At 48.4% G+C, this 15,064-nt stretch overlaps 1 protein-coding gene across 2 annotated transcripts in view; it reads right to left on the bottom strand.

Annotated features, from left to right (window-relative positions):
• The window catches only part of SLC12A4 (solute carrier family 12 member 4), a 73,240-nt gene that overhangs the window by 31,537 nt on the left and 26,639 nt on the right, over nucleotides 1-15,064 (bottom strand). For both annotated transcript variants that reach the window (XM_056862459.1, XM_056862460.1), the window contains exons 2-4: nucleotides 12,975-13,069; nucleotides 9,180-9,311; nucleotides 5,839-5,985 (exon numbers count right to left, since the gene is read on the bottom strand). In XM_056862459.1, the coding sequence (XP_056718437.1) occupies nucleotides 5,839-5,985; nucleotides 9,180-9,311; nucleotides 12,975-13,069 (374 nt within the window). The remainder of the gene's footprint in view (nucleotides 1-5,838; nucleotides 5,986-9,179; nucleotides 9,312-12,974; nucleotides 13,070-15,064) is intronic.

Raw genomic sequence — 15,064 nt, 5'->3', positions numbered from 1 at the left:
GACCCCTTCCTGGGGGAAAGAGCCAAAACGGAACTCTTACAATTAAAACAAGGCTCTGCTACAGTTCGAGAATTTGCCGATGAATTTCAACGACTGGCAAGTAAAATTGTAGGTTGGCCCGAGACCACCCTGATCCATCATTTCAGGGAAGCCTTGCATCCTGACATTCTGAACTGGTCTTACATGCGGGGCGATCCCGATACCCTCGAAGACTGGATCCTATTAGCCGAGGAAGTGGAAAGCCGCCGACGCTTTATTTCTCTCGTCCGTCAAAAGCACAAGGAAAAAGGCACCCAAAAGCCTCAACCCAAGGCACCACTGCTCGTCCCACGAAATCCCCCACGTCCGCCCCAGGAACGTGAAGCCCGATTTCAGAGGGGTGCCTGTCTTACTTGCGGAGAAATGGGCCACTTTGCAGCCGTTTGCCCGCGCCGCCAGGAATTATTTCGTCCCAGCACGACAACCCGCGCCCGAGGTCGTCCACCACGCAGAGGCACCGCGGCCACCCGCAGCGCAGCTCCGGGAAGACCCACACCCTCTGCACTCCATGCCGGGGACCCAGCCTCCCTGCCTACTACCAACGACCCCGCCGGGTCTCGGATTACAAGTGCCCCATTGGGGGACAACTTTCCCTCTTCGGATGAGGAAAATCCTTGGATTTCTCCAGCCTTAAACCTGGAATCTCCCCTCGACTTGTCAAAAAACGGCTCCGGTCTGTGGTGAATGGAGCGTCTCCACAGACCTCTCAGGATCTTCCTATCAAACCGAATGCTCCTACCAAAATCAAAGAAGTGGACTCCACCGTCTACGTGGATGCAGTTTTACAACACCTTAACGGTGGCCCACAACTCCCCGTCAAAGCACTAATTGACTCCGGTTGCTGTCGCACTCTCATAAGCGAAGCCACTTTTGCTGCACTCAGAGCCGACTCTGAGGCTTTACCCGCCCCCGTCCAATTTGCCCAAATGGACGGAAGCCATTTCCAGGGGGGTCCAGTTGATCACCGCACCATAGGGGTGGCAATGGGAATTGGTTCCCACTGGGAACAAATAGACTTCACTATAGCCCCTATCCGATTTGAAGTGGTCTTGGGAATTAACTGGATTAAAGGACATAGTCCCAGTATTGATTGGGAAACAAACACTATCTCCTTCGCTAGTCCCACCTGCGACCAGCATCGGCAGAACTTTGCTCTGCTATATCCGCCCGTTCCAGCATTAACCTCTACTGCCCCAGCACCACCGGTTCTACCTGCTGTATACCGGGACTTTGAAAATGTCTTCGACCTTAGGGAATGTGATGCCTTACCCCCCCACCGGGCCTCAGACTGTGCGATTGAAGTGGTAAAGGACTGCACATTAACCAAGAGTAAGATTTACCCTATGAGCGCTTCCGAGCGCACTGTCCTCCGGGACTTTTTGGACAAAAACCTCGCCAGAGGGTTCATTCGCCCTTCGAATGCCCCAAACTCGGCCCCCGCGTTTTTCGTCCGGAAAAAAGAGGGCGACCTTCGCCTGTGCATTGACTTCAGAAAGCTCAATGCGGTTACCCAGACCAACGCCTATCCTATCCCATTAATATCGGATATTTTGGGACAATTACAGGAAGGCCGTGTGTTCTCTAAATTAGACTTGGTGGAAGCTTACTACCGAGTCCGTATCCGCGAAGGGGATGAGCACCTCACTGCCTTCTCTAGCTGTTTCGGAATGTATGAATTCCTTGTGATGCCGTTCGGATTAAAAGGGGCCCCGGGGGTCTTCATGCAACTCATCAATGAAATCCTACATGACCTTCTATATCGTGGGGTGGTGGTCTATTTAGATGACATTCTCATTTATTCGAAAACTATGAACGAGCATGTGGCTCTGGTCCGGGAAGTTCTGCAACGCCTGCGTGACCATCAACTTTTCGCAAAACTAGCTAAGTGCGAATTTCATCAAAGCAAACTCACGTTTTTGGGATACATCATCTCCCACCAAGGTCTTCGCATGGACCCCGCCAAAGTCCAAGCCGTCCTCGATTGGACTCCCCCCACCAACCGTAAGCAAGTACAACAATTTCTGGGATTTGCAAACTTCTATCGGGGATTCATCCCTAACTTCGCCCAGGTGGCTCTACCCATTACGGACCTACTGAAAACTAAGGGAAAAGTAAGCTCGGCTGCCTTGCCCTCCGCAAAAATCCTATGGACTGAGCAATGCCAAGCAGCTTTTCTGGCCCTCAAACGCCTCTTCACTTCGGAGCCGGTGCTACGGCACCCAGACCCAAATCAAATGTTCATTGTGCAAGTCGATGCTTCCGATGTAGCCATGGGAGGGGCTCTCCTCCAGCAAGGACCGGATGGTCTTCTTCACCCTTGCGCTTACTTTTCAAAAAAATTTGCGCACGCTCAATTAAACTGGCCCATCTGGGAGAAAGAGGCCTCAGCAGTTCATCATGCACTGACTCTATGGCGACAATTCTTGGAAGGGTCTAAAGTCCCCTTTGAGGTTTGGACCGATCACAAAAATCTAGCTGCCCTCACGGGGTCCCATAAGCTATCGGCGAAACAACAACGGTGGGCGGAGTTCTTTGCTCAGTTCCGTTTCACCCTGAAGCACGTCCCTGGGAAGCAGAACGTTCTCGCGGATGCCCTCTCCCGTTTACCACAATATCCGGTAAAACTCGAGAGACCCACCAACTCTCTGTTCACCCCTATGCAACGTGGGGCCCTACCTATGCTGGCTGTGCAAACTCGATCCCAGCATCAGCACGCCTTACCCAACTTACAAGCTCCGCCAGCCCAACCGGCTGCCCAGCCGCCACCGCAACAGACCGGCGTTCCCGCCCTTCCTACCCCTCCGGCCGCCCAGCCGCCTGCAGTCTGCGCGCCGCCGCACGTAAGCACTAGCCCCATAACTGTTTCTAAGATCTCCATGGCCGACGGGGGGGCCCCCTCCAAAATCCCCATCTCCGAGTCCTTTTTAAATGTCCTTCGGGACCAGTGCCTTTTAGAACGCTCCGCTCATACCCTACCTCCTGGTGTTTTGGAACAGGGAGGGTCCTGGTACAAGGACTCGAAATTGTATGTACCCAAAGCTCTCCGGAAGGACGTTTTACATTTAGCTCATGGAGCCAAAACAGCTGGGCACTTTGGGTTTCTGAAAACCCTTCACTTATTGCGCAGACAGTTCTGGTGGGGGGGAATGCGTTCCGACATTGACTCCTTCATCCGCAGCTGTCCCGTTTGTGCCGCTGCGAAACGATCGCAGGGCAAACCCCCGGGACTGCTACAACCTCTTGAAACGCCCAGCAAACCTTGGGAAGTGATTGCTATGGACTTTATGACTGATCTCCCTCTCAGTGGGGGTAAAACTGTGTTGTGGGTTGTTACTGATTTGTTTTCTAAACAAATACATTTGATTCCATGCGCAGGGATCCCCTCTGCTCAGAAACTGGCCCGCCTCTTCGTGACGCATATCTTTCGTTTACATTCGTTTCCGCGTAAGATAATTTGTGACCGCGGAAGTGGTTTCGTTTCTAAGTTTTGGAAAGCTTTCCTCAAGTTGGTGGGAGTGGAACAAGGGTTGTCTAGTGCATACCATCCTCAAACTGATGGTCAAACTGAACGTGTCAATGCTGTACTTGAATGTTATTTACGCTGTTATGTTAACTACCACCAGGATGACTGGGTGGAACTGTTACCTTTAGCAGAATATGCCTACAATAATGCCATGCATCAATCCACAGGTTTTAGCCCATTTTTTGCTGTGTATGGACAAGATTTCAGTCCTATTGCTCCTGCAGATGATGTAGAGGGGGAGGGGAACCCCGACATTGCCTCCTGGGCACACGCCCTCCGTACCACTTGGCCCTGGCTCGTTAGCAACCTCGACCGGGCCAAGCGTAAATACAAAGCGCAAGCTGACAAACATCGCTCCCCCGGGGGTGATCTGCAAGTGGGTGCTTTGGTTTACCTTTCCACCAAAAATCTCCGTTCCACCCGTCCGTGCCATAAGCTCAGTGCTAAATTCATTGGCCCTTTCCCCATCACCCGGGTCATAAACCCTGTCACGGTGGAACTGGCTCTCCCCAAATCCTTGAGGCGTGTGCACCCTGTTTTCCACATTAGCCTCCTCAAACCCCATGTTGCTTCTCCACAGTGGCATCCGGATCCACCTCCTGCGCAACCCATCATGGTGGGGGGGGAGGAACACTTCGAAGTCTCCAAGATCCTTGACTCCCGTGTTCACCATGGCAACCTGCAGTATTTAGTCCGTTGGAAACATTTCCCCCCTGCCTATGACGAATGGGTGCGCGCACGGGATGTCTCCGCCCCCGACCTCGTCAACGCCTTTCACATTGCTTACCCGGATAAGCCAGCCCCCTTGCGAACTGGGAGGGGGCCTTGAGGGGAGCAGAATGTCAGGCTGCTATCTCGGTTTCGTTATTGCCTCTGTCTCTGCGTTGTACTGTCTGGCCCTCAAGGTCGCATACCTAGGCCTGGGAACTCAGCTCCTGGGAAACTGTATTCAGCCTATGCTTGTAATCTCCCGCCTTTTCTGCCTTATATTATCTCCCAGCTAGTGAGTCTCTCATAGCTGTCATTTTATTCGTTTGCACTGTATGCCTATTTGACCAGTAAAAGCCATCTGTTTGGACTCTATATGACTTTGTGGTGATTTCTGGTTCTGTGGGCCAAGGGCTGACAGGTACGCTCTAACGGGTTTTTATTCAGTCCTCTGTATTTGGCTTTACGTTGGGAGGTTTGGCCAGTACTACCAGAGAGAGATCATGTACGGGGGCAGGGGGTTGTCCCATTATCATAATTTTGTAATAAACAGGATGTGTTTCCTCCTCTTCATCCTCCTTCTTATCCAGAGCCAGCGTGGTGGGAGAGCCAGCGTGGTGTAGTGGTTAAGAACGGTGGTTTGGAGACTGGACTCTGATCTGAAGAACCGGGTTTGAGTCCCCACTCTTCCACATGAGCGGCGGAGGCTAATCTGGTGAACCGGGTTGGTTTCCCCACTCCTACACATGAAGCCAGCTGGGTGACCTTGGGCTAGTCACAGCTCTCCTAGAGCTCTCTCAGCCCCACCTACCTCACAGGGTGTCTGTTGTGTGGAGGGGAAGGGAAGGCGATTGTAAACCGGTTTGATTCTTCCTTAAGTGGTAGAGAAAGTTGGCATATATAAAACCAACTCTTCTTCTTCCTCATGTGTTATATAAATAATAATCTTTGTACATTAGCCTCTTGTACTTACTTACTTCATTTATAACCCGCCTTTCCCCCAAAGTGGCTTACGTGGTTCCCCTTCACCTCCATTTTATCCTCACAACAATCCTGTGAGGTAGTTAGGGTGAGTATGTGTGACTAGCACAACATTACCCAGCAAGCTTCCAAAGCAGAGCAAGGATTCAAACCTTAAAAGGCAAGTAATTTTAAAGGCAAAGATGATTCGTCTCTGCTCCTAAGGAGCTTAAGTACATATGGGCCTCTCAAGTCACAACCAACTTATGGCGACCCCAGTAAGGGGCTTTCAAGGCAAGTGAGAAGCAGAGGTGGTTTGCCATTGCCTTCCTCTGCAGAGACTTCCTTGGTAATCCCCCATCCAAGTACCGACCCTGCTTAACTTCAGAGATCTGATGAGATTGGGCTATGCCATACCATTCCACACACCCCAAAGGAGCTTAGCTGGAAAAAGAAAGGGCCAGCAAGGGAAAATAACCATGGGGGGCAGGGCAATAGGACACCCAAACAGATACAGAGGCAGACAAATGGTCCAACCAATGCAGATCTATATTGTCTGCTGAAATGCATCATGGGAGGGTCTTTTTGCAAAAGAACCATGTACTCACACAACAGCAGCAGATTAAGACGATGAGGAAGGACTGCAGAACACCAGCGGTTCCCACCATCCATGTCAATCGAAGGAAGAGAATGACCCCAAAGATATTCTGCATACATGGCAGGTAGACTCCCATCAAAGTGCCCATGCTGGGTGACTGGGGGGGGGGGGGGGAGAAATCAGTATTCATCAATGTTCAATGTTACAAACACACAATGAGAGAAGATTTGCAAGGCAGGGTCATTGTGCTCACAAAGGTACCTTTATAGGGAGACATTCTATTTTTCTAGCAAGGTCAGGATTGTCTACTCAGATGGGCAGTGGCTCTCCGGGGTCTCAAGCAGAGGTATTTCCCATCACCTACTCCATGATTAGGGCTGCCAGATCCGGGTTGGGAAATACCTGGAGATTTTGGGGGTGGAGCCAGAAGAGGGCAGGGTTTGAGGAGGGGAGGGACTTCAATGGGGTATAATGCCATAGATTCTACCTTCTGAAGTGGCCATTTTCTCCTGGTGAGCTGATCTCTGTCACCTGGAGATCAGTTGTATTAGAGGGAGATCTCCAGCTACCACCTGGAGGTTGGCAACCCTATATATGACCCTTACTGGTGATGTCACAGATTGAATCTGGAAGCTTCTCCATGTCAAACAGATGCTCTACCACTGCGTCATGGACCCTCTCCTATTGAAAATGACAAATCTTTAAAAACTGAGGATCACCCCAAATGCAAGGCAGGAGGTGTTTGTACAGGGTACCAGTTGATAAACTGTTTGTGTTGCACATTCAGTACCCGACTCCCCCCTTATTATTATTCAGGAAACACTGTGAGCATCAATGAAATGGTGGGAATCTGAACTCAGGTCCTCCCAGTCCTAGTCAGACAAAACATTATGCCATCTTGACACAGCGGTACATCCTGCTAGAAGTGCTGTGCTAAAATGTACTGTTTGGTCCATCAGTTTGCATGGCCCATGAGGTACGGGGACAGATTTGCACCCAGGGTCGAATACCCAGCATAGCTGCTGCTATCCTCACATTTCCCCCCTCCCCCAATATAACCCTGCCTGTTTGCAGAGATCTTCACTGGAGGCCGTGGTTCAGATGTTCCTCCCCATAGACGCTCCTGGCTATTCAGTGATGGGTTTTATTCCCCTCCTTTTTTCTTCCACTAATATTCAGTGATGGCCCCCAGGCTTCGGAACTCTCTCCCTACAGATGATTTCCCTGATAACCTGCTCTGCTCTCTTTTTCGGCAGCAAGTTAAAAACAGTTTCATTGGGTCGAAGTTCGGAGAGGGAGGCTATTTTTTTTTTAAAAGGATATAGCTCAGCTGCTGAGAGCCAGCGTGGTACAGTGGTTAAGAGCGGTGGTTTGGAGCGGTGGACTCTAATCTGGAGAACTGGGTTCAATTCCCCACTCCTCCACATGAGCGGCGGACGCTAATGTGATGAACCAGACTGGTTTCCCCACTCCTACACCTGAAGCCAGCTGGGTGACCTTGGGCTAGTCACAGCTCTCTTAGCACTCTCTCAGCCCCACCTACTTCACAGGGTGTCTGTTATGGGGAGGGGAAGGAAAGGTGATTGTAAGCCAGTTTGAGTCTTCCTTAAGTGGCAGAGAAGGTCGGCATATAAAAATCAACTCTTCTTCTTTTTCGGATAAACATCTCTGGTATTTTAGTCTACGGCAGCTGTATTTTTATAACTTTAATTCACGTCGTTCGCTGCCTTCTTTAACCAAGAACTCTTTCGTTCCTGCATTCCTCCCCTTTTCTCCAAATGTACACATTCCTAGAAGGCTACCCAACACACAAGAGGCCCGCCAGCAAGTTCTGTTACCATAAATACCTCTTTCCTCACAACTCCTTTGCTTCTAGGTTGGCACTTGTGGAACTGAACTGTACCCACTCAGAAATGAAGTTTTTTGGGAGGGTGTGAGCTTGGCCCAGAAGCCTCCAGTTGCCAGCCGCAGTCAGGGAAGCCTCACGCTCACCGACAAAGAATTGCCCATAATTAATCGCCTCTCAAACAAAACCCCGGGCCCAAATTGACGAAAGCCTACATTGATTTTCCTGCTTAACAGAAACAGTTCCTGTCCTACCCAGCCTCAGAAAGGATCAATGCACGTTCACACACACACACACACCACTTTGAAATTCAAATATACTGATTTTTCTTGGCATAGGGAACATAGAAAGAGATCATCATTCCATTGTGCGTACAGAGTTTAAACTTGGGCACGGGCAGATTTGAATTCTTGGAGCCCCACAATAGAACTCAGGTCTTTACCTGGGGCCTGACCCACACCCTTCCCAGAGATGTCCTACAAAGAACCCAGAAAGAAGTGCCACTTGTACACCAAGAGCTGCCTTTTCAGATGGTTGCACACGTCTCGTGCAACATGTACAACACCAAACCTGCAGCTTTGCAGGGGCTTGGTCAGAGTATGAACACCAAAACTGACATTTGGCATTATGAGAATGATACTGGGAGGAGACTGGGATTTGCATTACCTTCTGCAAGCCCCCTGTGGGGTTGGATCCAGCCAATTTTTTAATGCAGTCTTGCACAATTCTTCCTCTCCTCACTACAGCCTCCAGCCCGCATGGCTTTCAACCACCTGCACAGCACCGTCTGGACCTGCCCTCTGGGGGGTGTCGAAGGGAACCCCCTTCTTCCTTTCTCAGCAGTAGAAAAGCTGGCTGGATCCAACCCATGGTCTCCACTTGCCCTGAAAGCTAGAACTGCAGAACAGGGAACAACCCAAAATTTCGAGACCTCATTTGCAGAGCAAGGGCCAACTCCTTCCTCTCCATGTCAAGTCTGATTTGGGGAGGGGGGGGGGAATGACTCAAACACACTTTTTCCATTCCAATCGATATTTTGAATTGAAACCACTGTTTTATTTCTAGTGGTAAGTACAATGGACACCTGAAAGCACTCAATTTCATGCAGTTGCTTTATTTTCTACCTTTAAAACCTAGATGGTCCACAATGCTGATGGAGTTTGAACTTGTTTATTATTTTCCCCCGAAAGCTTATTTTGGCCCTGGTGCAATAAATATTCCCACACTCCCAGAACTGCAATGAAAATAGGGTTGCCAACTCCAAACTGGGAAACTTCTAGAGATTTGGGGATAAAGCCTAGGGAAAGCAGGGATTTGGGGAGGGGAGGGACCTCAGCGGAGTCTAATGCCACAGAGTCCACCCTCCAATGCAGCCATTTTCTCCAGAAGAACTGATCTCTGTTGTCTGGAGATCAGTCGTCATTTCAGGGGATCTCCGGGCCCCACCTGGAGGTTGGCAACCCTAAACAGGAATGAAAAGCTAGATGTTGAAAGAGCCAACACACTTTCGATACTTTCCTCCTCGAGCCTTCGGCGCTTTCTGCTTCTTCATGCTCTTTGGCTCCCTGAGTGAGATTTGTGTAGCTGACCAGTTTGCCAAGCAAGGAAGAGACCTTTGGGCGGATATCCAGTTCCTCCTGCCAAGGAAAGAAAGCAAAGACAATGATGACGGTAAGGACAATACTTCGTATGCAACTTCTGAAACCTCAAAGTGTTTTGCTGTACACCATCTCGGCAAACTGTTACTACAGCACCCCTGTAAGGTAGGCCATTACTATTGCCCCCACACGCCGACTGTCTCATCACTTTAGAGAGGAAGGACGTGGGCTCGGTGGCCACCTGCCCATCAGCCTGCCCTCCTCCGAGATGGCACTTAGTTACCAGGTGAAGATCCTGGCTTCAGAAAACATTTCATGTGGGCACGGACTCATTTACAACCACACTGCATAATAAGACATCCAATAAACAATGCAGTGGGACTAAGATTACAGAACTGGAAAACAATCTATGGCATGGCATACCATAAACCATGCAGAAAACAGATTTTTTTTAAAAAAATAGAAGAAGACAATGCAGTAAGATAACGCATATAGCAGACAGTGGGACAGATTTTAATCCTATTCCCTTAATAAAAGTGCCCTCCTGAATCATCCCATTACATTACAGCCCAATTCCCTTTATAAAATGTTATTAAAATGCTTTTAAAAACCCAAATAAACATTGGGGTGCTGACGTTCCTGGTGTGTTAACTGCTGATAAAAAGATCAAGAGAGAGGGTTATGAGATTTAACATCCTCTTGCTCCGAACCGCTGCTCCATTCAGATGGCGTTTCTCTGCCCTGCCAAAGCCGGTGGCTGACATTTGAGGCGTCAAATAATCCTTACAAGGGACAAAAAGGAAAATAGCCGGACAGAGCGTAGAGAGAAAGGTACTATTAGAATGTTTTCTCAAGGCATCTCCACTTCTACTGAACACAAGTGATCTCCCAATCTGCATCAGTCAAAGCTGCGTAACGTTCCCAAGTTAACAGCTACAAGACGGGTGGGGTTTTTTTTGGGTTTTTTTTTATTTTTAAAGAAAAGAAGCGAAGGCTGACTAGCGGAACATTCTTCACAAAAATCAGGCAAACTCTGAAGGAGCTAACAAACTGAAGAGAGGCCTGCGGCGGCGGCCACAGGAGACCTGAAGGGCCATTTCTATGGAAACCATTTGTACAAAATGGAGTGCCTCGCTGTGACCCAGTGAAGTGGCTACTTGCTGGCATCTGGTTTAAGTGACCTGGCGGGAGAACCGGGTTGCTACTGATGAGGCAGAGAGTGCCAGCCCCTCAATCCTGCTCCTGCCAGCCAGCAGGTAGGTGTGTTTACCTGTGTTCCTCCTCTTCCAGACGTCCGATTTCTTCCCTTTTGAAAAATGCCCCCAGGGAACCCTTTTTTTCAAAGAAGGACGGTTTCCACGGGCAGACAAAGTCATACCCTCCCCAGAGGACAATCTGCATCTCATTTTGAAACGTGCTAGAACGCATCCAGGCATTAATTCTCTGAGCAGTCTTAGCGCCGGAGGGAGCCGCTGAAAGGAGTAGTGAGCCTGCAAACGCGCACCTGAGGTCCACATGCCACACTGCAGGCCAGAACAACTGCTGAAACAGTCTCACACTCCACATCCATGAAACACTGGATATTGCACTCTTGCTGAGCTACAGCAACAGCCTGAACTAGCCCAGCTTAGCCTGAGTTCATCAGAGCTTGGAAGCTAAGAAGGGTAAGCTATGGCCAACACTCGGATGGAAGACAAGGGTTGCCACGCAGCGGAAGGCTGTTTGTCTCTTGCCTGGAATGCCCCGTAGATGGGGTCGCCATCAGTCAGTTGTGCCTCGACAGCGCGTTCTTCTTTTTGCCCTGTAAGCAATTTGTTCATCTCCTAGATGGCCAACTGACCCCTTAGGGCGGCAGACCCACAATCTGATATCCACATATGCACACCCCTCTAGTTGGGTGATGGTGAGTCGTGCTGCTTTTCCATCTATATTCAAGGGTCTCCAACTCACGTGCAGCTGAGAAACACAAACCCCACCGTTTATCCAGGTACTGGTCCCCTGTTTCATTTGTAAAGCGAACAGGCATTGGTTCTTTGTTACAAACAGATGTACGAGCATGCAGGCAGGATATACGTGCGTTCACTGTAACAGGAAAGAAACTCAAACAACTGGAAAGAGACAGAAACTCAAATAATGCAGATCTGCAAAAGCCTTAAATAGTTTCCTCTGTCAACAGAAGAGTCATGGCTCCAATAAGAGGGATAAAACAGCAGAGGAACAAACCAATGAAGATCCGTCTTCCCAGAACTCATTGTTAGACATGGCTGCACGTATCCCACGGTAGGCCGACCACCTTTGCTCTTGCCCAGGTCTAACGCAGGCTGAGGATTCTAGTCTGTGATGCAACACTGAAGGTTCCGGGTTCAAAATGCTAATTCCAGCAGATGACCGAGACATTTCAGAGATGGGAGGGATTTCTCCCACGCTACATTTTAAGGTATTGCTCCAGGGTTGTGGACGATTGTTCTTTGGAGTGATTTTTAATTTACTTTATTTATATCCTAGCTTTTCCCCCAATGGAGACCCCAAAAGACTTACATTGGGCCAAAACGCACTGTTGCTTTAGCCTCCTTTATTCCCTGTTTCAGCCAGGATTCAGCCAGGATCGAATGCACAGAAGATGGCTAAAAAACCAACAAACACAAAACCCTCCAGGATCCCTGGCCAATCTGGCTTGGAGGAACATTGTTTCCTGACCCTAAAGTGGTGACTGGCACTACCCTGGGCATGTAAGAAAGGGCCACAAGAGCCAAACACTGATGCAAACATTCCTGCCCTCCCTCTCATGATCCGCCTAAGGTCATAAAATCAGCATTGCTGACATATGGCCATCTAGTCTCTTGTTAAAAACCTCCAGTGAAGGAGAGCCCACCACCTCCCGAGGAAGCCTGTTCCACCACCGTCTCTTGCTTTCCTCAAAAAAAAAGTATCAAACGCTGTCACTTGTCTACAATTTTGGCTTGCTGAAAAAGGGGCCAAAGGGAGAGCATGGCTTAGAGGCCAGCCAGAGGCATCACAAGAGTGTGGAAAAAGTACAGCCACAGGCTGTAAAAATGTCCACTAGCTTAGGTGGTTTTCAAAGGAATTCAATGGTTATTAGTCATGATGGCTTCACGGAGCTTCCACATTCAGAGGCAGTGTACCTTTGGATACCAGTTGCTGAGGGAAACAACAGGGGATTGCTTTGGCCTCTATGCTTTAATCATAGGCTTTCTGGTTGGCCGCTGTGGGAAACAAAATGTTGGACAAGATGGGCTCTTGTAGTCCAATCTACATAAGAACATAAGAAAAGCCGTGCCGGATCAGACCAATGCCCATCAAGTCCAGTAGTCTGTTCACCCAGTGGCCAACCAGGTGTCTCTATGAAGCCCACAAACAAGATGACTGCAGCAGGATCCTAACTGTGTTCCACAGCACCTGATATAATGGGTATGCTCCTCTGATACTAGAGAGAATAGGTATGCATCATAACTAGTATTCATTTTGACTAGTAGCCATGGATAGCCCTATCCTCCATGAACATGTCCCCTCCCCCCTTAAAGCCTTCCAAGTTGGCAGCCATCACCACATCCTATGGCGGGGAGTTCCACAATTTAACCATGTGACACCTTAAAATTTAACTATGTGTTCTATCTAGCAGGGCTGTTCTTTTTTCAGAGATAACCCAGCACACATGTAAACCACGGCTGATCATTTATTTACCTCAAACAAGGCCAAGTTTCTGTCATAATAGTCTCCTCCTTTGCCAGCCTCGGAATTGTTGAGAAAAGGGCTGCTTTCTTTATGGTTACCATGACCTGCATAGAAAAAAAGAAACTTTCAAATTGTTCAAAGAATAAATCTGACAAAAGCAAAATACCACCAATTTCGTTTTCATCATCTTAATTCCCACTTTCACAACATGCAGTCTACAATCAGAAGCTGTCAAACATATTTCCTTCTACACAGATTTATCTGCTAAGGGATGTTTTGCCTTCACTATTTTGTCTGTGGAGGAATTTGGGCTTCTAAACGTCTGTGCATTTACCACTCATCTTTTAGAGGCGATAACCAAATGTTTGGACAGACAGGGGAAGGGGGCAGAGGACTCATATAATGGAAAGCTCCTTCATCCCAAATCCCCCCAACCCAATTTCCTCCACATAGAAGACATGAGGAACAGAGGTGTAAACGTTTATTATTATTAAATTAATTTATAGCCTACCTTTCTCACTGAGAGTCAAGGCAGATTACAACATATGAAAAACAATCCAATCCAACAGCAAAACTATTAAAAATTATAACAATTAAAGTATCAGGATTCTTCTATCGGTTATCTGTTTCTGTAAATCTGGGGAAACTCCACAGGCCCCACCTGAAGGTTGGCAACTAGGGATGCCAGCTCTGGGTTGGGAAATACCCAGATTTTGGGGTGGAGCCTGGGGAAGGCAGGGTTTGGGGGTTATACCTCAGCAGGGTATAATGCCATAGAGTCCACCCTCCAAAGCAGCCATTCTCTCCAGGGGAATTGACCTTGGTTGTCTGGAGATCAACTGTAGTAGCGGGAGATCTCCAGGTGCCACCTGGAGGTTGGCAAGCCTATTGGCAACCCCACCCGCAATCCTTACCCGTTGTAAGGATTGCAGCAAAGCAGCATACATGAAGATCTTTAAGCACTAGAAGTGGTATAGGAACACAGTGCACGATCAAATCTGATTTTCATAACTGAGGTTATTTATTTACTTCATTTTTACCCGGCTTTCCTCCCCTACAGGGACACAATGTGGCCTATGACATTCTCCCTTGCTCCCTTTTATCCTCACACCAACCCTATGAGGTAGGTCAGGGGGAGAGTGTGTAAGTAAAGCTCCCATGGAAGAGTGAAGCTCCCAGCAAGCTCCCATGGAAGAGTGAAGATTCGAACCTGGGTCCCCCAAATCCTAGGGCAACGCTGTAACCATTACGCCATGGTGGATCTCTTGTGCAATTGAAGAGTAAAATATTCAGTATTTTTACAGATTTCAAGTTCGTTTCTTTACAGATTTTAAGAAACAGGCAATTGAAGCCACATCGGAAGGGAAGTGTCTAGCTTTGGCAAGGGTTACACACAGGTTTCTTTTTCAATTTCTGCTACAGTGCTATTTCTCCTTCTGTTACTTTGTGACAGAGTCTGATACTCCAAAGTGGCTTCCATAGCAAACAAACAAAAAACCCATCTCTAATCTGTTTAGGACTCTTTCAATGGAACTGTTTTCACTGGCACTAAAACCACAAAAGAAAGCCACGTCACGCTTGCTTCGAAAGGCTATACAGAAGAAAAACAAACCCAGAAGAGTTAAACCACAGAGGGATTACCAAGAGAAACTTCCTTTCTCTCTCTCTAAACAGGAAGAGTTATGAAGTTGCCATTGTTTCAACTGCAGAGACGGGGAACAGAGATCCTTCAATATAATATTTGGCGATAAAGCAAAATTTCAGCCCTCACAATACACTGCCATGCAGATTACCCTATAAACTTCTCATATGACTCTCCTTCTGGCTTACTCAGGGCCTGAGAAAGAGGGAAAATGTACTTATTTTACTTTATTTATACCCAAATAACGGGGACCCAAAGCCGTTTACATGATTCGTTCCTCCTTTTTACCCTCACAACAACCCTACAAGGTAGGTTGGCCCATCAAGCTTCCATGGCACTGTGGAGATTCGAACTTGGGTCTCCCAGATCGTAGACCAACACTCTAACCGCCACACCACATTGGTTGATAAGCAGCCTCCTTGAATCTAGGTTTGTTCCGACAGCAGCTCGGGAGACC

Source organism: Euleptes europaea, chromosome 17 (assembly GCF_029931775.1).
Source record: "Euleptes europaea isolate rEulEur1 chromosome 17, rEulEur1.hap1, whole genome shotgun sequence".
NCBI classification, from domain to species: domain Eukaryota; kingdom Metazoa; phylum Chordata; class Lepidosauria; order Squamata; family Sphaerodactylidae; genus Euleptes; species Euleptes europaea.
This window is presented reverse-complemented; position numbering and strand designations above follow the sequence as displayed.